This window comes from Oryzias melastigma, linkage group LG2, assembly GCF_002922805.2.
Source record: "Oryzias melastigma strain HK-1 linkage group LG2, ASM292280v2, whole genome shotgun sequence".
Lineage (NCBI taxonomy): Eukaryota > Metazoa > Chordata > Actinopteri > Beloniformes > Adrianichthyidae > Oryzias > Oryzias melastigma.
In genome coordinates this window covers 8623759-8650111 of record NC_050513.1, presented here as the reverse complement: position 1 = coordinate 8650111, position 26353 = coordinate 8623759, and the positions used below count along the sequence as shown (strand labels likewise).

Genomic DNA, 26353 nt, shown 5'->3' with positions numbered 1-26353 from the left:
ATGTAAATGTTAGCCTAACTCCAAAACACCCTAAAAAACGAAAAAAAAGAAGCCTAAATTAGCCTAAACAGCTAGCATGTAGCTAAAATATTAGCTGAACTCCAAATTAGCCTATAAAATTTTGGTAAGTGCCAAAATAGTCCACAAAGCAACATAATTCCAACTTTTAAAACTTGAAAACATAAGTTTTTACCATAAATGTGAATAAAACAGGCAGGAATATTATTCCAAAAAAATCGACTTAAACCTTAAATAATATTTTACTCTCCATAAAAATATATTTTGTCAAAATTATACAAGTTACAAATAAGATCAATAACAATAAAATAAAATGATCTGGAGGGCCGGATATAATTACCCGGTGGGCCGGATCCGGCCCCCGGGCCTTGACTTTGCCACGTTGTGCTTTAGGTTGATGCTGTTGGTCTGGCACAGAAAACTTTAATTATTCAGAAATGAAAACTTACATCACTTAAGGACGCTGAAGCCCACAGCAGATACCCATTACACCAGTAAACAACAGCTGCGTTTAACATTCAGGAAATGTAGCTTATTTTCTGCAGGATGTGTAAATATTTCAGAAGCCTTTCTGCTCCGCCCGAGGAAAGAAGCAGCAGCGGCGCCGGTTCTCTCCGCTCCTTCGCGCGGGGCCGTGATCCACATCTCTGTCGGATGAAAGCAAAACGTCTCTGCTCGTACGTCTTCGCTCCGCCACGACTGATGAAAGTGGTTGTTGGGCGCGTTGCCGCGGCAACGCTCCCCCATCCTGGCGCGTGAAATGAGCGTCTCAACTTCCTGAGGGCATATTTTTCCTTTTTTTCCGGTCTCATCTCCTGTGGGTTTGGACTGGCACTGAAAAGCGATCGCTGGGGAAGCTCTGTTTTTTACTTGTTCTTCTTATTTTCACAACATTAGATGCCTTTTTTTTTTTTTTTAGCTCACTCAGTAAACCAAACTGCAAGGTGACTCACAATAAAGTCTTATAAACTACTTTACAGGCCTAAAAAAACAACTTTTTAACATGTAAAATCGCTGAATTGTTAAATTACCAATCATCATAAAAGCTCCTTTCAGTGCAAATAAACCCTAACTACACTTTAAAAAGTGAAAAACTTGATCAATTTGATAAAAAATATGTAAATTTGTTACATTTAAACATATTAGTTTTTATCAAATGACAATTTTGAGTTGGTGGTTTACTCAACTTAAACATTTGATTTGATAAATATATAACACATTACATATTTTTAGTTAATTGATTCAATTTTTCATTTTTTACAGTGTCGTTGTTCTTTATAGCCGCGTTAAAGCAGGTTGAGCAGAAGATGGGCGCCGGTTCTTGCTGGTGAGGCAGCCTGAAAGCAATTTCTTTTTCCTCTTGTACTCTGGGTTAAAAAGCACCAAATAAGAGCTTTTGTCATTTTGAATAAGTCTGTGAAAGGGACAACATGACACATCCAAGCGAGGAGGATTTTTCTAATATATATATATCTATATTTGACACCGCTCTGCTCCAGGGAGCCGTTATGAATAACTGAGAGGCAAAGTCATTTCAATTGACCGTCTTTTTTATTTGTTAGCTTTAAGCTATGAAACTTTTCAGGAATTAAATATATATATTTTAAGAGACTAAACTGAACTCGGAAAAGCTAAAAAATAAATGAATAAATGTCATTTTTGTAATATAAAACGTCTTATATTGTGAAACTGACTGTTCTGTCATATGTGAATACTTTACTTTATTTTTTGTTATGTCCCTGCAATTACACTCCTATAAGCTAGGTGGCAGTATAATTTCCTACACACTATTTTTTTTGTTCGTTTTATTGAATTAGTTCTATTCATTTGTTTTCGTATTTTTTAGTTTTTTATGCTTTTGTAAATTATATGGAATTAGTTTCAGACTTTTATTCTTTTTTTTTATTTTGCTAATTTTGTACATTTTCGTAAATTTTTTCGTGACTCTTTGTAACTTTCCTTCATGTTTCTCTGCTTTGATGTCAGGTTTCATCCCTTTTTCTGATGAATTCTTCACATTTCAGAGCTCCTGCCTCTGGTTCTACTACTGTCGGCCGCTCTAACATCGAACTTCTAGACTAAATATTTGATCTAACATTGTTATCATACCAGAAACTAGGAGATCATTGTGTCTGGAGATGGTGGCCAGGTTAGGGTTAGGAAGAGAAGCTGGAATGGGTGAAGCTTTGATGAGTAAAGATGGGTGAAATCCTTTGTGAGATCATCCTAAACAGCAGGGCTCAGTATCTAATGGTCTTTTTTGAAATAATGACAAATTACAAACGGAAATCACAGCGAAGTTTCAGAAATCTTTAGACATACTTTTTGCAAAGTTACCTTTTGCTAAACTACTTTTACTTGCATAGAGTTGAAAGTTTTCCAACATTTTTTCCTAATTGTTGTTTGGGATGTTTAGTGTTTTATCAGAATTGCAACAACAAGAGCCAAACTGAAAAATGAATTGATGAATCCCTGAAAATAGATAAAGTAATGTTTACTGTAATGATGTTCATTCAAGAACACCCTAAACAAATGTTCTTGAACACGCTTTTAGCATACGATGTTCATAGTGGACTGTTGGACCAGATACTAGCGAATGTACTCACACTTGGGAGAGACTTGTGGAAGTGGTGCAAATCTTGCATATTTTTTCTTTCACAGTTCTATTCCGATACATGAAAGACTTAGTGTCGTATCATTCCAACAGGACACAAACCATAAATATTAATCTGTCCTCCAAGATCCATTTTCAAACGGTTGGTACCTCCGTGTTTTGAAAAATAGACTACACAAACGTCGCTGCCAAATCTAAGTTTTTAACGAACGTTCAGTGGTCACACGTTTTTTTACATAGAGCCTGAAAATGGTCTTATGGTGTATTCACACCAGAGATGATTTGTGTGTCATATTTGCATCTGTCGCCTCCCTTTTGACGTTGGTCAAATTCGTTGCCAAAAGTTATTGCCAAAGTTATTCTGGACTTCATTCTTTTCCACATCATGAAAACATGATGATGTTGAGTGAGTAGCTTGGGTTTATATGGACGTATGGTTTGGACCCCCTTCTATGTCACTTTTTGATGTCCCTCAAGACACGGTAATGGAGCCAGAACCAGTATTGAGTCAGGGTACCGGGATTGGACCGGTTTGGGAACCCCTGATTATTGTCTGTGGCCTGGTACAAAGCGGTCCTCAGACTGGTTCCAGTTTGCAGCCTGGAGGTTGGGGACTCCTGATTTAATGGGAACAGCCAGCACGTCGAAAAAACGACAAGTTGGGGACACCCAAAACGTGACCTGGAGGGGGCCCGAACCACACGAACGAATTGGGAGTGGTAATTTGTTGGTTTTGGAGAGCTCTAAAGTGGTGCCGGACACCACGTCCACTGTGTCTGGGTTCACCAGATCCTTCAGAGTCTCTCCCAGTGCGGTGTACTTCACTCCTGATGGCCGTTTTAAACATTATTTCCGTCTGTCTGGGGCCCAATTTGACTATTATCCTGAGATGGGAAAAAAAAACCATAAAACTGGAGAGTGTTTTTTATTATTGTCTTGATGAAAATAAGAAAACATCATAAGCCCATGGATTTGGTGGAAATGGCTCTTGCAACGGCTCTCCGTCTGCCAGGCAGCCAACAGCCGGCGGGCCAACACGGCGAGCTCCACTGTCCAGGGACCCGCAGCTATGCTGTCCACCGGGAAACTTGCTAGCGTAGCGGGCTCAATAGTTCCCGGCATGGGCTCTGTTACCAGCTCAGTGGTCTTGTGGTAGAGTGTCCGCCCTGAGATTGGAAGGTCAAATCCCAGCCGAGTCAGACCAAAGACTGTAAAAGTGGGACCCAGTGATTCCCAGCATTATTTGATTTGGGGGTTAAACCTCCGCATCGAGAGGAGCCAGTTGAGGTGGTTCGCGCATCTGATCCGGATGCCTTCTGGACGCCTCCTGGTGTGGTGTTCCGGCCATGTCCCACTGGGCGGAGGCCCCGGGGAAGACCCAGGACACGCTGGAGAGACTATGTTTCTCGGCTGGCCTGGGAACGCCTGGAGGGAGTGGCCGGGGAGAGGGAAGTCTGGGCATCTTTGCTTAGACTGCTGCCCCCGCGACCCGGTCCCGGATGAAGCAGAAGAAGAAGATGGATGGATGGATGGATAAACCACGAAATGGTTCACGAGCGCGGCTCTGTCAGCAGCTCACCGCTCCCCCAGGGGATGGGTCAAATGCTGAGAACAAGCTTCACACACTCAGGTGCGTGACAAATAGTGGGACTTAAACTTTAATAGGCTGGCAACCTGTGCAAGGTGTATCCCGCCATGGTCAAAAGTTCCTTGGACAATCTCCGGTAACCCTGGGTAACCCCAGCGGGTTGAGGAAATGGATGGAAGTTTGGGACAAAAACCCTCACATTGAGCGGCCATCTTGGATTTTTTTTTTTTTTTTTTTCCTTTGATCGAGTCACTGAAAGCATCACATGCCCAATTCTGAGTCCCTGATTGGTTGCTCAACACCTGAGTTGCATCGCAAGACCTCGGATAGTGTCTGTATATTGACTTAACATTGAAACTTAACGCCCCCGCCACGGCAATCACATCACATCCAGTGCGAATGTCAGAGTTTTGAACGCTGAAGCCTTAAACATGTACAATATATACGTGTGTTTAGACTTTTTAATTGGAAGTGGTCACTTTAACATCCATTTCTAAGCCCGGTGTAGCATTACACATTCAACCAAACCCAAAAGTTGAGGCCAACACCATCAAATAGATGGAAAAATGTTGGAATCAACCTAAAATATGAGCAAAGCTTTCACCTCAACAAATGCTTTTTTGATTTCCTCAAAAAATGACTTGGAAAGCAGCCGTTGTGTTCTGCTGTTGATACAGAAGCACACACAGTCTGATCTGTCAGGGGAAGTGTTTACACAAGGAGCTCTGTCAGATCTTTGGGCGCCAATTGTCTGTCTGTGAGCACAACTGCACGGCGAAGGTGCTTCTGCAAATCCTCAGCTGTCACCCGCGAGCCATTGTCATTCATGTATTCATACGCCTCTGCCGCCAAAAGCCGAGCAGAGGGAGGTGGATGAGGAGCATAATGCGAGGACGCGAAACGGACCGAACGCGAAAGCGGCGAAACGTGCCACAAGCTGTCAGCACGCGCCACACCAGCAATAAACTACTGGATCACCCTGGTTAGCGCAAATAAATTACTCTGCCGGTGAAGCCGTCTGCGTTCCCTTCTTCCTGATGGGCTGCAAAATTATTCATAGCAACGCCATGGCAATATTTTAAACAGGAAATTATGAATGAACGTCCATGAAAATCTGATCCTCAGAATAATTGATGAAACATTGCTCATTTTTACTGGGAAATTGGTTTTTGGGTTCACACTGGACACCGACAGGACATCATTCACAATCCGTGAGTTCACTTTCTCACTGCCGAACGTCACTTTCTGACTTTTAGGGTGGAACTGGAACAGAGTTAGGGTTAGGATACCAGTACCAGTCTGGTCCACGTCCTGGTAATGGACTGATGCCGCTTCGGTACTGGCGCCGGTTCACATCCCGAGGGTTGGGGACCCCTGATTAGCATCTGTGGCCCTCAGACTGGTACAGTTTCGCGGCCCAGAGGTTGGGGAGCCCTGATTTAACGAGTTGGGGGCTCCCAAAACATCAAAAAGTGATGCGAAGGGGGCCCAAACCTTACATCCATATGAGGTGGGAGTGAGAATGCGTTGCAAATTCAGGTTGTCGAAAACATGTTCAATAAGATGTTTTCTATTACTGTTTGCATAGGCTAAATGTATGTAGCACAGTTGAAAGTTATGTCCACTAGATGGTGCTATTGTCTCATGATTTTGACTGCAGTGGCACTTTTTGACCTGAAGGAGATGCCGTATCCCCTCATGCTCAGCTTTGCGCTAACTCATGAAACGTTTACGTTTTGTTTGCAATTTAGGAAATTTGATCTCAAAACTTTGACTTTTGTTCGCACTATGATGGCACAAAAGTCACTCATTGCTCTACAGAAGCCATACTTTTTTTCCTCACTAATGTTCGCGCTTGTGTGTTTATGTTTTTTACGTTAGTTTTACTTTTTAATATTTCGCAATTGCAGAAAACTTTTCGTAGCCTGTTCGCATTGAAAGAAAAATTCAAGTTTAAACAGAAAAGTCAAAGATTCTATGACAAGTATACAGACGTAATGTCAAATACACAGAATAGAAAGTGAACCCTTAAACATCGTAATTCTTCAACCATTTGCACAATTAACATAATTTCAACAAATTCCAAAATTGTAAAAAGTTTCGTACTACTCTTAAGTGTTACACAACAGTGCAAAGCTATTTTTTAAAGTTTTTTGAATCTGTTGAAATTAGATGGTTTAAAATATCATGTATTACTCTGTACAGTCCCACTATTAAAAGGTTAAAGCGTTAGTTTTTAGCTAAAAGCCAACTGGATCCCCAAAATTTGGCACTTTCCCCGCTTCTGTTCTGTCTCCTACAAGCCGTACAACCTGACATTTATCGCACATGTCGCTCTGAGCGCCTTTCTTTGTAAGGAATTTTGGAACTCTTATCAAAGCCCTTCAGTGCTGCCATGTTAGCGAGGTCTTTTGTTGTCAGAGTTGGAGAGTCGAAGGCTCTAGATGAGCACTGCAGGGAAAAAGTCCCATTAAAAAACACTTTGTTAGGTAAAAGCCTGAACTAATTGGCAGCTCCGCAGCAGAATCCGTAGAACGCAACAGAGAAAACTCGGCCTTTGCTCTGAAACGAGTGACGACTCCCTGTGCCACTAATCACTTTCTACAGTCAACCCATCAGTATTCGGTGTGCATTTAGAGCATCAGTGCCGGCAGATTTCACGGCCAGGTCTGTCAAATATGTTCGCTTGTTAATCTTGGGGAGGCACACACTTCATGGCAGCTGAAAAGGTGAAATCAAGGTTTGGTGCAGTTACGGTTCTGTTTGATCACAGGAAGGTGCCACGGTTCAGGAGGTTTGAAGCCCCGGGATGTGTCAAGGATGGCCCTAGAATACATTTTCAAAGTTGATGTTTCAAACAAAAAAAGTGGAATTGCTTTAAAATGTGCAGCTAGATTTTGGCACTTACATACGGCTAATACTTTGAAGCTGATAATCTCTTGGTTTTCTTGGTACATCTTTGATCTTTTAACTTTGTAGCTTTACGTCTTTTGTTGACATTCTATGACGGGCCGTACAAGACATTTTACATTCTGAACCACTCGCATATATACTTTCTCACTCTCACATACATATGTACAGGGGTCGGCAACCATTAAGAGTAAAAAAGCCATTTGGGCTAGTTTTCTACTGATCAAAACCTAGAAGCAGCCGCATAGAATAGAATAGTGTATTATTACGTACTCAATGTCCAAGTAAGACTATAAAAAACAAACAAATTCATGCATAAAAGGTACAGTAGTTATACTCTCTTTGTCCTCAGCAGTCTTACATTGCTGGGTTTTGTTATTTTAGTTTGGGGTTGGATCTTGGTATTCTTAGTTTGTGAGCTTTGTTTATTTGTTTTTCTTTAGGTAGTTTTGGTTGGGCAGCCTTTAGCAGGGAGTTGCTGACTCCGACGGTCGACACGGCTAGGTCAGCAGTCTTACTGACTTATTCTATGTTTGGCCAAAAAGCCACCATGGAGAGATAAAAGAGCCACATGTGTATCTGGAGCCGCATGTTGCAGACCCCTAATATATACTATAAATGAGTGAGTACATATGTGTGCGAGAGTGAGAATGTATGCATGTGAGTGGTTCCTAAGGAATTATGTCTTGTATGGCCCCTCATAACGTTCTTCCAACTACCGTAAATCTTCGACTGTTTTACATATATAACTTAAACCAACAGAGAAAATACGTTTTGTTTTATGTCAGCAAAATCTGCTTTTCTTAGCTTCAGAATCCATTAGAATTTTGTTAATAGGTGGACAAAGATTTAAAATGGTTCACATGGAACTTGGTTCGCATGACAAATTTGCGTTGGACGACTTTCTTGCGCTTCACAGAAAAATCTCTTGTCTCCATCAGATGTTTTCATCCTGATCGCTACATGGAGTGGTGTCTGTGTTTATCTCATTTACAATGCATGGAAGACATGGATGATGTTGAGAGATCAGGTTTATTTATATTAAAAGGCTCTACAAAAACATTGGTAATCACTTCTCCATGTTTGGGTTCATGAGATCATTCAGAGTTTCTCCCCATCTCAGATCACATCTGTACCATTGACCCAACAATGAAACTGTCCATCTCTGCTGCGTGAATCGCGTTTAGTGTGAACGCAGGATTATGGTAATTTGTAGAGCCTGTTATTTTGTCTACGATAGCTTCAGTATTAAAGTGTTATCAATGGATCTTCTATGAGTTTTATAGAAATATGAATGCTTTGTCACAAGATAGAAGGATCTTGTCAGACACAGAACCTTTTAAGGTCACAGGGACCTGAACGTTGGGTAAAGCAGAAAGAGCAAACAGGAAGGAAAGTTACTCCAGTTCTTTTCTGTTTTTTTATTAGTTTCATGTCATACATTTTTTCTTTCATGGACATGACAGCTTGAGCAAATGCACAACATTAAACAACAAAGAAATATCGACACACATTTTCCAAGTAGGTATTCTATTAACTTTTCATGATGTGTGCCGTGTTCTTTATACATCTTTTTTTTCCTCACCATGTCTGACATTTCTTTTTGTAAGGTCTGCTTACCATTGAATATATTTCTTTAACTGAAGGTTCAGCATTTTTATGAGTATCCAACAAAAAAAACGTACAACAATGTCTCAAGGTCTCGTCCTTGATGGTTCTTCCAAGCAAAGCAATTTTCACTGGTCAGAGCTATTACAGCGTATATAAGGAAATAAATTCTGCTGAAGCTTCGGCATTATTGGTTCCAAGTTACAAATCCAAAAAATATGTTAGGTACGCAAAACATTCAAATTCCTCATTTGGAGCCCTTTGTGATGGGTGATTGTTGCCTGGCACCAGACTTTTGTCAAGATGTTCATTTCTGTGTGTTTTCTTTCTATTAACACCACCAAACACCAGATGGCACTATAGGTTCTATGTAGCAGAGAAATAGCCGTAGAATTTGAGCTTTCATTGTCCGAGTGTGCTATGGTTCAGTACCTTACCTAAGTGGAATTCACTCATCTGTCTGCTACATGGACTTGAAGGGAAGCTGAGATTACTGTCAAACATGGGAAAAGAAGACAATCAGAGACACAAATCTAGAACTCGACTAAAATCTGCCTTTGAAAGATGCCATTGTTTCTTCAATGCGATGAAGTTTATAGTATATAGTTCTAATAAATTCTTTGTTCTTCTTCTCATCTGGTGACGACTGATGAAGATGGAACATTTTTGTAAAAACATGTCAAGTTTGTTTCAACATATCCCATATCAAAAGAACAACAAAGGTTTTTGTTGCCATCATTACTTATTACAAATCTGAAGATATCCACTTCAGAAAACTTCATAGAACTCTAAATCCATGATTTGGTCTTTAAAACCAAGGCGGTTTCTGAAAATTGTGAATAAAGATAGAATAGACTAGAGCAAGGATAGGCAACTGCAGGCCTCGAGGCCACATTCCTGTGTCTTTCAATATACCCTACTTTGGCATGTTCTAATTGGCTGGACACACCTGAACCAGGTAGTCAGTGATGAGTAGGACTTGGATATTTGGAAATCCTCCAAACACTGCAGCCCTCGAGGCCTGGGGTTGCCTATTCTTGGACTATACCTTAGTTGGAAAGCTCAGTTGGTTAAGTGCAGGACTGACACATGGGAAATCTGATTCTCAGGGTGCACAATGAGCTTCATCCCTTGGCAAGACCCTTTGCGCTATTTCCTAACGATGTATCCTCAAGGGGGCCCAAGTCTCGGCGTCTTTGTGCCGGTCCCTAGCCAGGATAAGGTTCTTTGTCCAAACCACAAGCGCACAGCATTGAAAGCTACTTCGCTGTGGCGACCCTTGAATGGATTAGCCGAAAAGTGAACAACAACAAAATATAATAGACATTATTGTAACTCCCAGCAGCAGTTAAATTGTAGATAGTCCAAAGATTTTTTTTTCTTGTGTTTCAGACTAATACTATGTTCACACCACCCTTGGTGACGGGCGTTCAAGGGACTATTTTAAATGAAAAATTCTAAATGCTAAAAGTTAAACCAGTTGATCTGCGGCCCATCAGGATTTAGTAGTGAAATATGGGTAGTGTCCTGTTTAATTGATGGAAGTACCAAATTGAAAATTGATCTTGAAGGAGAAACTAATGATTGTGGTTTGTGTCCGGCCAGTCTTTCTCGTGTCGAAATAGTACTGTGACAGAAAAACCCGGGAGCAAGATTTGTGAGATTTGTACCACTTCAACATTTTGCACCAAGTCTTCTCCAACTCTAAGTACATGGGCTAGTATCGGGTAGTGACAGTCCAGTGTGAACACCCAATGCTAAAGGCACGTTCAAGAACCTGCGTTCAGTGCATTATTGAAGGCACAACACATGCCTGGTGTGTATGTAGGATAAGCTACATCCCTTTCCTTTATGTACTATTCATAAACTTTTATGCTGGCATTGACATTATGGTTTATCCTCTTTTGGCTGTTGACCCAAAGAACCGTGGATTTGTCTGTCAATTCCATGCTCGGATACGGTAGAAAAATTACGTTCTTGCACAGTTTGCAGGGATGGAAAGGAGTGTTTTGGTGGACAAGGAATCAAAAACTTTGAACTGGTGGTACAGATCTAGTATATAAATCTACAGGGCCATGATTCATGTCAATTGTTCAGAAAATCACGTCATTGAACTGCAAATGTTTTGGTCTACAAAACACACCAAAATATCTGACAGTTGTTAATAACAGCATGAGCAAAATTCCTTGTGTTTATTGGTAAACTGCTTGAAATGGTGGCGTCTTCCTTTAGACCTGGACTAGAGACACCGCAGTTGTCAGGAGTCAAAGCTCTGTCTTGTTCTCTGGCCACCGACGGGAGCCATCTCCAGAGTACTGACTGCACGACATCTCCCGGAAACCCCAGCGCACAGTTTGTGGATGCTGCTCAGCTGACTCTCATTTGCCAATCACCCACAGGACACTTTAGCACAGAGCCTCACTCAGTGCGTAGTATTGTTTGTGCCACTCATCATTGTTACTGAGCGTTTCTATCTGGACATGATCCTCTGTGTACCTGACCCTGCTTTATCTCTGATTGCCTTCCGCCTGCCCTGACCCTCACCTGGACTCAGACTATTCATGATGCTCCTGACTGACTTCTACTTGTCTGACCCTGATTTAGCTTTGTGGACTTTTAGTTGTGCTTAGTTCCTGTCTGAACTAATAAACCTGCTGCACGTGGAACCAGCTGTCTACCTGTTTGTGACAGCAGGTGTTGGACCCTTGACTCACTGCGTAAATGAAATTCGTGTCCTACAAAACTTTTACATCAGACATTATGCAACTTTAAGGAATTGGTCCCATTTAACAAAATCTCTCCTAGATTGGCCAATCTCATGACTTCTGGTCAAAAGTACTGCACTATAATACACTATAATCCCAGTTCCCAGGATGTGGATATAAAATCAATGCATACTTTTCCCAAACAAAGTTTTATTGTCTTGAATCTTGCAACTTTTTTTCATTGTTGTTTTATGTGCACAAATACGCATGCATCTGTTAAAGCTCAACAATTAAGAGACTTTTCTTTTCCTCCCTACAAGACAGCTCTGCACATTCTCAGAAACATCCTTATCAGTGTTTATACCCCAACATAAATTCATCATTCGGAGCATTCTTCTGGGAGCCCGTCACTCCATCCCAGCTCCCAAAATGTCAGATATAGATCATTTTGACAGCCTGGCGGTGGACCACAAACGCATTATTAATGACATGGATCGGACACCAGGTGGACGTACACACAGAACGAAGGGGCTCTGGTCGTGATTTGACCTGGTAAGTCTTTGGAAAAGAAAGAAAATAAATCACATTCAGGGAAGTTTTATCAAATGAAAATGACAGCATGCATTTAAAAAAAACAATTTTTAGCCTTCTTTTATATACATATATTTTTGGGTTTTTTTTTTTTCCCGACACTTGGAAAGAATGAAACTAAAAATAATTCAGTTGCATGGTTTTATCAAAACATTTATCAATGGTTACAACAGTAGAAGCTGGTATTTTTGTACACTGTCTTTATATTTGTACTCGTCTCATTAGGAGAACACAGAATCAAGACAAACAAAGCTACACGAGGCGCACAGGCACTTGATGTTCTCTCCAGTAAAGCAGTTGCTGCCAATGACTGTAAAAGAATGTCACTAAACTCGAGCAGCAGGTTATTTTTTTCCGCCTTGCACATCAAATTTGAACGAGACCTTTTTCTTGGATCTCACTCAGCGCGTGACTCAAAGTACATTAGGAGTGAGAAATGGAAGTCGGGGGGAAAACAGATGGTGCACAACATGACGGCCGCTGACGGCCAATGATGAGACCACCCCAGCCTCCTTGGGGCTCAGCAGGTGCCGGCGCTGCTGACGGTGGTGTAGCTGAACTTGGACATTGAGGTCACCATGGAGGTGGCCATAGAGGCGGCGTTGATGCCATCCTCCCCCTCCCTCCTCCTGCGCCACCAGCACCGGCGGCACAGGCGGCTGCGGCGGCAGCAGCAGGCGAAGGTGGACAGCAGGGCTTTGCGGAAACGAGTGTTCATGAAGCAGTAAATGATGGGGTTGACGCAGGCGGAGGTGTAGGACAGCAGGTGGATGAAAGAGATGGGGGCCCCCGACAGGGCTTTGGAGGCCGACTTGTCGTCAAAGGCCTTCCATGTGTTGACGGAGTACAGAGGCATCCAGCAGACGAAGAAGAGAGCTACAATCACCATCAGCATGCGGATGACTCGCCTCTTGGCTTGGAGTTTGGCCTCTGAGGTGTTACTACGGGCGCGCTCGGTCTTGGCCTGAATTGCGCTGGACGATGCGGAGAGCGTGGGGAGCTCTACTGCAAACGCAGGCTTTTTGGACACCTGGATGTAGCAGCCGTCATCGTCATCGTTTGACCCCATCATCGCCCGGCTCAGACCGTTCTTGTGACCTGTGAAGGATATGAAGAAAATCTCAAAAACTATAATATTGTTTACTGAGTATGTATGTATGGAGTGGAATATGTACAGTATTAACAGTACGTACATACACACAGACAGTACATACATATATGTACATACAGAAAGTACATACAGTACGTATGTACGTATATACATACATATACAGTGCATGCAGTACATACTGTACATACATACAGATCATATATACATATGTACAGACAGTACATACATACATACTGTACAGTATATACATACATATGTACATACACATGCGTACAGACAGTACATACAGACACATGTACATACATACAGTACATACATAAATCCTGTTCATACAGTACATTCATACATACAGTACATACAGTGCAAACATACAGTACATGCATACATGCAGTACATACGTACATTCTATTCATCCAGTACACACATACAGTACATACATATATATATATATATATATATATATACGTACATACAGAAAGTACATATGTAAATACATACATACATTCATAAAAGTACATACATACAGTACATAGGTAGGTAAATATGCATACACATATATATATATATATATATATATATATATATATATACAGTACATCCAATACATACAGTACGTACATACCTACAGTACATAGGTATACATACATACTCTTTTCTATGTATTAAGTAGAATTTCAAAAGTGTACTAGTAAGATCAACAAGACCATCATTTTGATAAAGCTGATGTTTAATATTTGCCTTAGTGAGCAGAACATTTAGCCGCCAGTGCTGCACCTGGCTGGCTATGCGGCTGTCCTCAGAGGAAGAAGTTCCAACTATATTAGCGTTTTGGACAGCTATCTTCATGTACTCTGCTTGCATTCAGTCTGTTCTCTATCAGTTAATAGGGTGGGAGATGTGAAAGGAAATATCACCAATGTAAGTCACACCCTCTTTGACCAACCATTACCCTAATCAAGGTGAATCCGTCTGACGTGGAGGAAAGCCACTTTTCTCCATGACAGAATCATCAAATTTACATTAATTGCATCACCACTTCACTACTTTAGGATATTAGCGCAAGGCTGGATTTGTCCCATTCAGAATCCTCTGGAATGGCATTAATTGCAGTTGAAGAGTTACTGTAGTCAAAAGAATGTCAACATTGGAGCTAACGTTCTGATGTTATAGATTTCTGTAAAGACTCCTTTGAGTGTTTCAGTGCTTCTATGAATCTCAAATAAATGTATTCTAAAGTGGCTATAGTTATGGGTGTCTACCCAATCTCTCCATAGTTGGGCTCGCTTAAATTTGCCGACTGGCAGGAACCATCCCACTGAGATAAAGCGCAAAAAGACCGGATTTAGACACGGCTCAAACAAGGTCGTTTCTCCTTAATTCCTTCTGGAGAATACTTTCAAATCCCGTCCCCAGGAGGGAGAGTGGAAAGTAATTTGAAAGGATGGAAAACTTCTTCAGTGAGACTAAAGTCGCTCTTGGACGATATTGTTTTCAAGGATTTCCAGAGGGAAATAAAATCTTTAAGGGCCGTCCACACCAATAACTGTAAAGCTGTGAGGATCAGCACTGCTGAGCAGCATCATTCTGTGAGGAGACGCTGCGCGCTTCAGCTCTAACGGGCTCAAATAAAATCCAACGACCAGACGTAGGAGAATCTCCCGCTTTATGAGAGCTGTCGTCTTCAGGGAGCAGTTTTTCGTCTCGCTGATGCGCGAGTCAGAATCAGTTTGGGTTCTCTCTGGTTTGGTTTAGGCTCACGGTCTGGAGTCATAGCAGGTTTCAGGTTCAGTCATAACCTCAGGATTTTTATTACCCAGTTTGCTTTTTATCCTACTGGTTTGGTTTGCGCCCTCTTATGCCCTGAATTCGGTACATCTGTGGATTAATAACCTTGAGTTTAATTATCTCAGCTGCTTCTGATTTCATGGGATTTTTCAAATGCAGATTTGATTCATTAAAACGGCCCCAAGAAATATTAAATCTGTGGGAAAAAATGTAATAGGAACATCGTCCATTGTTTAAGGATTTGATCTCATTTTGAAGACAACGATGTGGGGCAAGAACCACCGTTTTCTTGAATTCCCAAAATACCTTTTGTGGTCAGAATGAGTTTTCCTTTCAGTTGTCCTCACCTGTGACCATGAGGTAATAGATTCAAGCGGCAGAGAGAGATTCTTTCACAGTAAGACTGAAGACTTTCCTACAATGATAGTTCAAGGTTCCGTCAACCATTGTAGGAGCTTATTGACTAGAATGCCTATAGAGAGGATTGTGCTTTGGCTACTCTGGAAATTCCTTTGAAGAGATATCCAATACAGAATTCTGGATAGTTAAGTCTATGGATGAAATTTCAGATCGCCAATTGTCTTAAGGCTAATTTACACTGGTCCGTCTGTGGTACATCTTGCGTTGTTTCTCCGTTGCATTGGGAAAAAAAACTAGAACGTCAATCGATTGGAATGGCTACATGCCCTCTATCATGTCAAGTCTGATGTCCGTTCTTCCCCAATACAAGGTTTACGCAAGAGTTCTATTTCCAATCACATTGATTTCGAAGGGTTTCAAAATAAATACTTCTGTTGTACTTTAAAAATAAAAACGTAAATAACTGTATATTATATGTAAGGTGATATGCACGCGCAATAATGCACCTTAACGCTGCGGAAAATTCTTCAATTTCTGCTGTGGACGACAAAAACTTATACATTTTGTAAATGGCCCAAAAAAAGCTAAGAAATTATGAGTATTTGGGTTATGAAAAATAACAAAAGGTTTTCTTAAGAAATTCGAGTCATAAATGTAAATTTTAAATTAGAAGATTAGCAATATTCCTGCACTTCGAAAAATTTCTGCCTTCATGAAAGACAAGAACTACTACTACCCACTTTCTGGCATTTTCATTTCAATGGTGTAATGCTAATAATAATTTGATTTTAAATCCCTCAAAGATTGAGAGTTGTATTGTTTTTAAAACCTATCCAGACATAAAGCTAAACGATGTCTTTCTGCTTCTAACATGGCCCTAACAGACAACTTTTGTGTCTTCTCTCAAAAATGTATGACTTTTTTTAGTTGTAAATTTACATGTTTTAAAGTTATACATTTACAAGATTTAAAATGTCAAACTTATGACGGTTCTCGTAATTTAACAGATATGACCTTTTTCTCGTAAATTTATGACTTTTTCTCTTGTAAATGTACGTGTTTTTAAGTCATACACTTACAAGATTTAAAATGTTGCATTTGTGAAGACAATGGTCGTTGTGTTAACTGTAGCCTGATCTCAGACTTGCTGTCCAGGCTGGAACAGCTGGAAGCGCGTCTTAGCTCGATGGAAGCTAAACCAGCTAGCCATGTTGTTGTTACTCGGAGCGCTAGTAAAGCTGACCTAGGACGTCCTTAAGGAGGCTGTGGCTTGTTTTTACTTACTAAATTGTTCTCAGAAGTTCCGTCACTTATGTTGAACTACACTTCACCAAAGGCCATTTGTATCTAGACCCTGTACCTCGTTTTCAAGTTAACAAGGGTTGGGTTGTTTGATCCACAGCTACCAAACAAAGTGGACCATCAAAAAAGCCACCTTTGGTAAAGATAATAAGAAGCTAAATTATTTGAAGCGATTTGAATTTTCAGGAAAATATAAGAAGGCTCTGACTGGGAATGGTTTGGCTTCACAAATAGACTGGATATTCCCTTTGTGACCGACTGTGATACATTTACAAATGTTGTTTTGTCTGTTGCATCTTGCCTTTTGATCCTGAGGCTCACCTCAACGCTTCAGTGTTGGTAATTAATGTTCATCATGTTTTCCTCATTTGACTCTAATCTGGAAACCCTTCAGAGGACGTCATTCGGGTTTTAAAATTGCTACGCGCCTCCACAGGTCATTCCCAACATAATTACACTCTAATATCCTATCTTGTTTTTTAGGTTTTAATAATTTGAAAAGCCTCCTCCAGAGGGAAGTTGGTGAATTTACCAAATAGCTTACAGTCTTGAGTAACCCCAAAGATTTATTGATCCTAAACATCAGTTGTGGCATATTTCTTTAGAATAGAAACCAAATGCCCTCCATTGAGTTTCAACAGAGCTGAAATTAAACAAGGAGAAAATGTAATTTTGAGTGTCACAGGTGCAGAGGTATTACAAGAAAAGGTTTTCTGCTAAGGGGGAAAGAAATAAATAACTTTGTACAGAAAAAAAACAAAAAAGAAAAGTTCTGTGAATTGGAGATTGCATAACTTTATAACCTCAGATAAAGCATTTTCCTCCTATTCATTGGATTCCATAGCAGCCTTTGACGGTTTGGTCTGGGTTTAAGTGGGATCTCACCAGTGGTCTCCTTGTTCTGGCTCAGCTCAAACTGAATGCCTCGGTAAAGCTCTCTGGAGATCAGGCCGTAAGCCGTAATCATCACCACTCCCGGGATGAAGAACAAGGTGAACAGCAGCAGCACGTACCTAGAAAAAGAGCAAAAAAGACAGGAGTTGGAAACGGGGGAGGGGAGAAGTCACTTGTAAATCGGGGGAGGGTAAGGGTCGCCTATGAATCGGGGGAGGGAAGAAGTCACTTGTAAATCGGGGGAGGGAAGAAGTAACTTGTAAATCGGGGGAGGGAAGGAGTCGCCTATGAATCGGGGGAGGGAAGGACTCACTTGTAAATCAGGGGAGGGAAGGAGTCGCCTATGAACCGGGGGAGGGAAGGAGTCACTTGTAAAACTGAGCGACCTTCAAAGGCGCAGATTTGAAAAAGTTTCCCCAAACCGAGCTGAATATTTTTTTTCTCTCAGGCACTCCCGCACTAGCGGAGGCTGTAAAGCTGCCTGGGGGCCTTCCCAAACGGTCCTTTTCACTCGCATTCTGTTTGAAAAAAAAAGATGGCACGGGGAGCTAGGGGGGTTTCCTCTACGGCGTTTTCCCTGAAGCACTTGATCTGTCTTTCCTTGAAGTGTTTATTTCCTCGCCTCGTTGCTGATGTAACACTGTAGGGCATCAACATATTTCACGTGCTGCCGCAGGTTTATTAGATCCTCCATAAAGAGGAGCGATGGCGCGCAGCTTTCTTTTTATGTCATACAGCTTCCAGCTCTGAAAAAGACATTCGCTTTGCTTTTGAAGTGACACACAAGAGACCGAATAGCCAACAGTGATAGGACCTGATGCTCATTGATGCATGCTTTTGTTGGTGCTACTTCCTAAATCCATGTCCTGATTCCCAACCAGTGGTACGTGCACCCATTTAGATGCATTTTAGTACATTAAAAGTACAAAAATGTGTTCATACCGGCTGTTCATACCTGACCTAATACATTTGGGTTTGTTTTTGTCACCGGGTTTTGAGTCATTAAGGGTCATAGTGGTCCCAGTTCTGCCAAAACCACAAAGACTCAAAATAGACTAATGACCTCAAAGTGGAATTCTTGTCACTGTGCTCTCAGACATAGATTAACATAACATTCCAGTAAAGACTGAGGCTGAATCTGAATTCTTCTCCTACCCCTCCAATTGTAGGGGCATTTGGAGGTGTAGCGTGTCCGAAATAATTTTTTGAAGCACACCGAGTCCACCTAATATGGTCCGGATTAGATCCTGAACTTTGCATTTGGTCTGTATTCTGACTGCCATCAACCAGACATTTCTGTTTCAAACTAAAGCTTTTCTACAAATTCATGTGACAAAAAATGTCTTTAGCTATTGGCCAGAAATGACGAGGGAGGGGCAAAGCAACGAGAGAAAGAATAATGGAAGTCCTAACCTTTGCAGTCTTTGTCGGAATAGTTCACTCATTCAAACATTATATTTCGCTGACCAATTTTGAATGTCTGTATCAATGTCCTCTACCAATACTAATTTATTTTCACTAAGAAAAGGCAAAGTTGGTTCATAAAATTCACACCTTGACTTTCTTTTAGCCAAATCCTCAACACACATGTAAGAGTAGAATAAGCACAGTTCATGGGGTACACAAGACAAAAGATCTCATATCAAAATTGATAGCTACTCAAACCCTCTTGATTTTGCTTGTTAGTCTGGGAACATAGAAGCGATAAGTGGATGATTTGTATTGGAAGATTGTTTTTAACAGCTAAGAGGAAAAAAAATGAAATTTTAAAGTTATATGAAGTATTTAATCCTTTTATTCTACAAGACGCGGAAAACCGTTTGTCAGAGGTCGGCATTATCTTTTGTCCTGTTACTCTTCTCAGTTCCTCTCCAAGTCATTAAAGTTTCAGGGCTCATGAGCCTAAGCGCCCTCCATAGATTTCCTGTAGGATTAATGTCTGGAAAACTGCAGAAACTACACTGGAACCTATTAGTGTGGTCTTGGCTGTATTTCTAGAGTTGTAGAAAATTGTGAATGGCACGTGATTCCCTTGGAGTTGCTGACGTCTTCGGATACTCTTCAGCACTTCTTGTATTTGTATTGTCACCTGTTTTGTTTTGCAAGTGGGGGCTTCCTCAATATCCCAAACAAGAATTTATTTGCTTAATCCTCACCAACTCTTTTTTTGTCCTGGGCATGTTTAGATTAAAAGTGGGGTCATCTGGACCTCACAAGACAGTGTGCTTAATTTTTTTTAACGATTTTTTATCCTCTCTGGTGTCCATGGCAGACATTAAATCCTGTCCACGTTTCTCATGGGAGGGATCACACATCACTATATAGAGCACGAGGGTTAAACCTCATGGTGAGATCTTCCACAGTGAAAATGCTCATTTTAGCCTTTTGTATGTCTTACAATCTACTCAACATGCTTGGGCACATCTATGGTCATGATTTTTAAGTTTTGATCTGGAGACCTGGATTTGAAGACCTCTTCCTCTTGTTAAGAGCTGATCTTCCTTTTTATTGGCAAATTGATTGAAGTTGATTATTCATACTTTTTGTCAAACTGGTGCAAATTTGGTGTATCTTGCTCTAGGCTTTTTCTTTTCATGAAAGACTTTGTATAATATAATTCCAGTTGGGCACAAGCCATGTTAATTTCTCCTACATGATCAATTTTCATCAATTGGTTCACTTGAAAAGAACGCAACCCAAATGTCACTAATTGAATGAAGTTCAACTAACTCTTAATGTGTTTAATTGCTGCATGTTTTGTAAACATATTCTTATCCCCAAGGCGTCACATATTGACGTTTGGTTAAGGACCCCTCTGTGTCACTTTAATGTTTTGGGTGCCACCAACTTGCTGTTTTTTGACTTGCTGGCTGTTCGTAAAATTAAAATGTCTGCAACCCCTGGGAGGCAGTACCATATGCGGACTGGTCCTCGGGACACGTCTGGTACTCAAACCTGGTACCTTAACCCTAACCCGGCACTGGACACTGTACAAGACGAGGTACCGAACCAGTACCAGATGTAGTATTGGGCACGAGCCGGGACCAGACACGAGCCGATACTGGGTTAGGGTCCCAGGGTGCTCTGCATCCCGGTACTGGACCTGTTAGATTTCGCGTTCCAAATGGTGGGGTCCCGTTGGTTGCTGGTGTCAGGTTAGGGTCAGGGTACCTGTCCCTAGTTTGGGTACCAGTGCGCTAGGCGTCGCGGTACTGGACCGGTTTTGGTTTGTGCCCAGGAGGTTGGAGACCCATAATTTAATGGGAACAGTCAGCATGTTAAAAAATGCCAAATGTCAATTTTTGACTCATAGGGGTCCTTAATCAAACATCAATATGCAGCACATTCTCATCCCCAAGTCATCACATATTGACGAATAGTTCAGCACCCCTCTGCACCCCACTTTTTGACGTTTTGGGTCCCCCCAACTTGTCATTTTTTTGACGTACTGGCTGTTCATAAAGTCAAGGGTACACAACCATCGAGACACGCTACCAGATACGCACTGGTCCTCAGGATGTGTCCAGTACCCGTACCCTAAACCTATTACCGGTACCCTAACCTTAACCTGGTACTGGTTCGAAACTGGTACTGCGTCCGGTTTGAGCCAGGTACCATATCTTGTCCGGTGGTGGGTTACTGTACCGGTGCGCTAGACTTCGCGGTACTGGACCAGTTTTGGTTTGCGCCCAGGAGGTTGGGGACCCATGATTTGATGGGAACAGCAAGCACAGCAAAAAAAGACGAGTTGGGGACACCCAAAATGTCAAGGGGTCCTTGACCAAACGTCAATATGTGACGACTTGGAGACAAGAATGTGTTGGTTTTGGTATGTAGAGCCCAAAAACGGTCGTAGAAACTTTTGTAGCTGCACTTGAATGCGAGATTTTTTGGAGGTAGGCATTTGAACAGGTGTTCCTGAACCCGGTGTGATCATAACATTACCTTTTTTTCCTTAAGTCAATATACCTAGCAAACATTAATTTATTAATTGATCTCTTTTCTCTGTTTCTACTCGATATTAATTGCAAATCCTCAATAGATGAATTCATCTGAGGTTACCTAAGCAATCCTAGAGTGTGTCAGTCTGATATATTACTATTTGAGTGAATCAAAGCAAGCGGGTTGACGTGGAGTGGATGTTTCTTCATTCCTGGCTGTATAGGAGCATAACTGACTCATAAAGTGTCGTTTCTGGCGAAGAGACAGTTGCATTAATCTGCAAGTGTTGTGATGCCAAAGTCGGAACCTCAACAAAGAGCTGCCTTCTTCCTCCTGCCGCAGCCCTGCAGAGGTGAGGCTCACTTGAAAGATTTAACAAAACAGTTTCTTCTCTAAATCAAAGGCGCTCCGCTCGCGCCGCTCGCTTACACAGTCGTATGAATAATTGAAATTACTGGTTGCTGTCTCTTCACTTTCTCATCCCTTCCGCTGCTCCCTTTCTTCAGCACTAAGACGTTCTGAAGTGCCAGCACCTTTCCACTGTTATCAGCCCATTAAACAGCTGACATGGGTTGTTATCGCTCCCGTAATTATGCGTCGCTCTCGCCGGCGAGAGGGAGAAGAGGGAAAGCCCGGTTTGATCTCAGATGAACCGAGGGCAGCTTCAAGTATGGAACTGATTTTCCGGAGTCGAACAAAGAAGTGTGGGCAAAATCTCCACTTGTTTTTGTGTGTGAAACAGTCACTTTTCAATAAACCATCAAGCTTTTTTGAACAAAGAGAACTTAAGGGCAACACTGTTCCCTGAGTGAAAGTCTAGAGCTGGGGGGTTCAAACGTTGTTTGAGAGTCAACCATTCAAACTGACATCTTTTAAACTAATTTCTTCAAATTAAATGCAGATGAAATATTTAATGAACATTTCATTGCAATGACATATTTTAATTTCTTCACATACAAACAAACAAATATACCTACATACTGGTACTTTAACAAATTACCTCTAATTCCCAATTAGCTTTGTGTCGATAGCATGTCTCATATGGTCATCACTCTTTTTGTTGAATTCATGAAAACAACCATAGTCTCTTTGCCTATTAGGCAGATATGGTTGTTTCACATTTCACTGTTAGAATATGCTAATTTCTACTGTCAACTTCCCTTTAACTCACATTTGACATTTTAGAAATGAGGAAGAAAGTGTCACAAAAGGGTCACACGGTAGAGTTGCCACAAGTTTACAATAGACCATGACCTAATATAGCCAACCACAATTACGAAATTGTACAAATAGTTTTTAGAAAATGCTAGGGGCCACAAATTATTGATTTTTATCAAAGGAACCTGCAGGCTGATTTTTGGCCCACATGTCGGACTTTGGACATGCCAGCTGTAGAGTAGTAAATATCAACCACCTCAACTCTCATTGTGGACGTATAATCTTTGTTTTGATGCAAACAGTTTTCCTCATTGTAGAGTGGTTCCTCATTTATTCTGAGTGCTACATTCTCAAATTAACTTGCGATAGATGAATATCGGCAATTAGTACTTTTGGTTTTATTACACACTTTATGCACTTTTCTCTCTTGTTTAAACTCTCAAAGTTCAAACCTTCGTAGAAAAATAAGTTCAGTTTTATGGAATGAAACCAAAGATCCACTAGTGATCAAAAAGGTATGTAAATTTGACATATGGTCTTAAATAGAGGTGTGTTGGCAAGAGTCAGGTGATACGTGTCTCACGATATGTATTGCGATATATCCCCAGATTGTACCAGAACAATTTTTCACTATACTTTCAGAATATGACCTAAAAAACACAAATCTCTACCTTAATATTAATACATATTTCATTGTAAAATATGGTAAATGATAATTATCAAATGATTTATTAAATATTGTCTTGTCGGCATTTTAAATCGATACAGGTATCGCCAGATGAAATATCGTGATATATCGCCAAATCGGTTTTCGCCTACACCAGTGGTGCCCAACCCTTTTCAGGCCACGGACCGGTTTAAATTGGACAATATTTTCACGGCAAAGCAAAATAAAATGGTGCAACTGTCGTAAAACTGCTATTTTCTAAATGTAGTATAAACTTGAATCCACCGTGTCAGCAACTTCATTACCTACGTGTGTGAACAGTTGAGTCTGTCGCCGCGTATAAGACAGAGCTACAGTACATGATCATGCTACATGAGAACAACTGTCTAAACAATTCCATATGTGGAGGAAGACTCACAGTTTTGTCTGTAAGCAGTAGCTTTATTGTTCTTTGAAGTTGAAGGCTTTCAAAGAACTCCAAAGAAACTTTCCAAATGTGTTTTATTGTTTAGTTGTCGTATTAGGTTTGAGCTACTAGCTTAGCTATCCAGTTAGCCATGCAGGTAGCTGCTTTAAATCACGTGTCCAAGACGGAAGTTGTGAACAGAATCCAGAATTTTTTGAAAACAAAACTTCCTTCAGGATCAGAAAAGAAAAAGAAACTAAACTAAAGAGCCGTGGTCCCCAACCCCCGTGGACCGGCCACGGGGGTTGGGGACCACGGCTCTTCCACGGGGGTTGGGGACCACGGCTCTAGACCCCTAGTCTACAACCAATCAAGACACAGAACAAAAGGTGCATTAAAAAAAAGCAGAACTGCTCTAAAAAATCTACAAAACAGCAAGACCACGAGAGAAGAAGAACCGCAAACTAGCAAGAGAACACAATAATTTTTTAACAATAGTTTGTCTCACAAATCCTTGACTGTGACTAGCCAATCAGCCATAGCGGGGGATGGTGCATGAGTAGCGGGGGTTGTTCTGCTCCGGAGCAAACATTTGATCAAAATCAATTAATCCGATTTCTTTCAATGGCCCTTTTTCAATCTGAGTTGGTGCCGCTCTGATTATGTGCCCTGAGGTTGAAAATGATTACCCTCAGCTTAAAACTCACATCTGAACAGAAAAAGAACAATGAGCCTTGATTACCTTTTTTTTTTTTTAATTTTTTTTAATAGATTTACTTACACTTTTTTGAACTGGTTTCTTTTCTTCATTTTAATAAACATATTTTAAATCATGAGTGGAGCCTTTTATGCTCCAAATAGAGGATAGTAGAGCCATTTGTAAAGTACAGTCGCCCTCATGATGGGCTACTCAACTACATTTTTTTGATATTTTCTAGTCCGTTCGTTTTGAGGTTTTAGATTTATACGAAGTCAACCTTCTGATGCCAACTTGATCCAATCCACCCAAACTTAAAGTTCAAACACAACTTTCATCCGAGTCTTCAAGTTGATGCTCCTGAAACCGGAACGTTCAGCACAAATAACCCGTAATGATCAAAGTGAATGGCTTCTGCAGCCGGGTCGTTTGTCTGATTAGTCATAAAGCCTTTAACAAAGGACGGCCGCGGTGCACATCCGTCTGGACATGAAAGCAGAAGAGAGGAAGAAGCCGCCTTTCATTCACTCTGATATTCTAATGTCTTCCAGGACCACTCTGAACCCGCCACAGCCCCTCGCTTTCACCGCTTATTTAGGACTTCAAAGTGTCTGATCAGCCGGCTGTTTGATGAGCTGGAAAGTCTTTGAGACAAAAGCTTGGTGGGGCAATAAAAATGATTAGTGGGGATCTGAGCTTTGTTTGGGTCAAAAACGGAAAAACGACTGTTTATGACTGTTCCTACAAACACCGGAGAGCTTTTGAGGGGTTCTGCACGCCCAATATCGCACAGCTGCTACACTTTTGACATGTTTTAAGGCAAATTCTTCCACAAAATGGTGTTTTATACAACAACTCAAAGGTTGGTGGAGCAGTGCTGAAAGCTGCTCAGTTAAGTGGAACAGAACAAGACGTGTGCAGACCGGAATGGGTGGGAATTGGGTTTTTGAAGCAATTTCATGGATTTGCAACTTATAGATATCTTGACTCCCAGAATGACCATTTAGATACGAGAGAACACAAAACCACCCCTATAGTTAACAAAATCTATGTTTTAAGACCATCTTCAGATGTCTTTTCTTTGACCTCAACATTTTTGGCAGAACTAAACCAAGAACCACCATATTTTCTGCACATTAGGGTGCACTGGATAATAAGGCGCATTAAGCGAGACAAAAGAGTCAGAGATAAGCCTGCCAACCAAATAGAATTTATTAACTGCGTTCACAGTTGTCAAATATGTAAAAAAGCATCTATTTCATGACTGTAATGTTGTTCATAATTTTTGGGGTGATTTATAGGCATGGCTTTGAACAAAAAGTACAATTCTATTATTTACGTATCCTAGTAAACAATTTGGTTGTATTGACAAAGTAAAGAAAATTCAATTTTTGTTCAACAATTTAGTCATTTTTGGTAATTTTTTTTTTTTAATTAATAAATGTCGATTTTTTTTTGTTCTTTAAAATTACATATCTCTTTTGTAAATCTCTAGAAAAGATAAAAAATAAGAATGCCACAAAACTTTAAAAAACTTTCAAAAAATTGTTTGTCTGTTTCCCTGGACTGATGTGATTTTTCCTTTCCCTATAATTTATGGATAATCTTGGTTGGATTTTTTTAGATATTGATGCCTCCCAATTTAATTTACTTTTTAAAGTAAAGTTAGAAAATTTCATTTTAATGTTATCTACATTTATATTTATTTTGTACATTTTTTTCTGCTTTTGTCTTATATTAATCCTTAAAATGAATTCATTTTTTTTTTCACATGTATACATATCCGATGCCATGGTTTGTAATGTCTAACTGTTAATAAAAAAATTAATAAAATAAAATAAAACTACGTTCATAGTAACACGCTACACATTAGGGTGTTCACTATATATGTAACTACCAACATTGTGTGGAAAATGTTAAAACAAAAACGGACTGAAACTGCTATTATGTTAAAGCTGCTATGTTAACTACCAACGTTGTTAGCAAAAAAAAAAAAA

At 40.6% G+C, this 26353-nt stretch overlaps 1 protein-coding gene and 1 long non-coding RNA gene across 2 annotated transcripts in view; one reads left to right on the top strand and one right to left on the bottom strand.

The window, feature by feature from the left end:
• Positions 1-26353, top strand: part of LOC118599743 — an 85204-nt gene that overhangs the window by 40404 nt on the left and 18447 nt on the right. The window lies entirely within an intron of this gene.
• Positions 11179-26353, bottom strand: part of si:dkey-1h24.2 (cholecystokinin receptor) — a 72335-nt gene continuing 57160 nt past the window's right edge. The window contains exons 4-5 of the mRNA XM_024294448.2: positions 17478-17605; positions 11179-13132 (exon numbers count right to left, since the gene is read on the bottom strand). Coding sequence (XP_024150216.1) covers positions 12555-13132; positions 17478-17605 — 706 coding nt within the window. The 3' untranslated portion in view covers positions 11179-12554. The remainder of the gene's footprint in view (positions 13133-17477; positions 17606-26353) is intronic.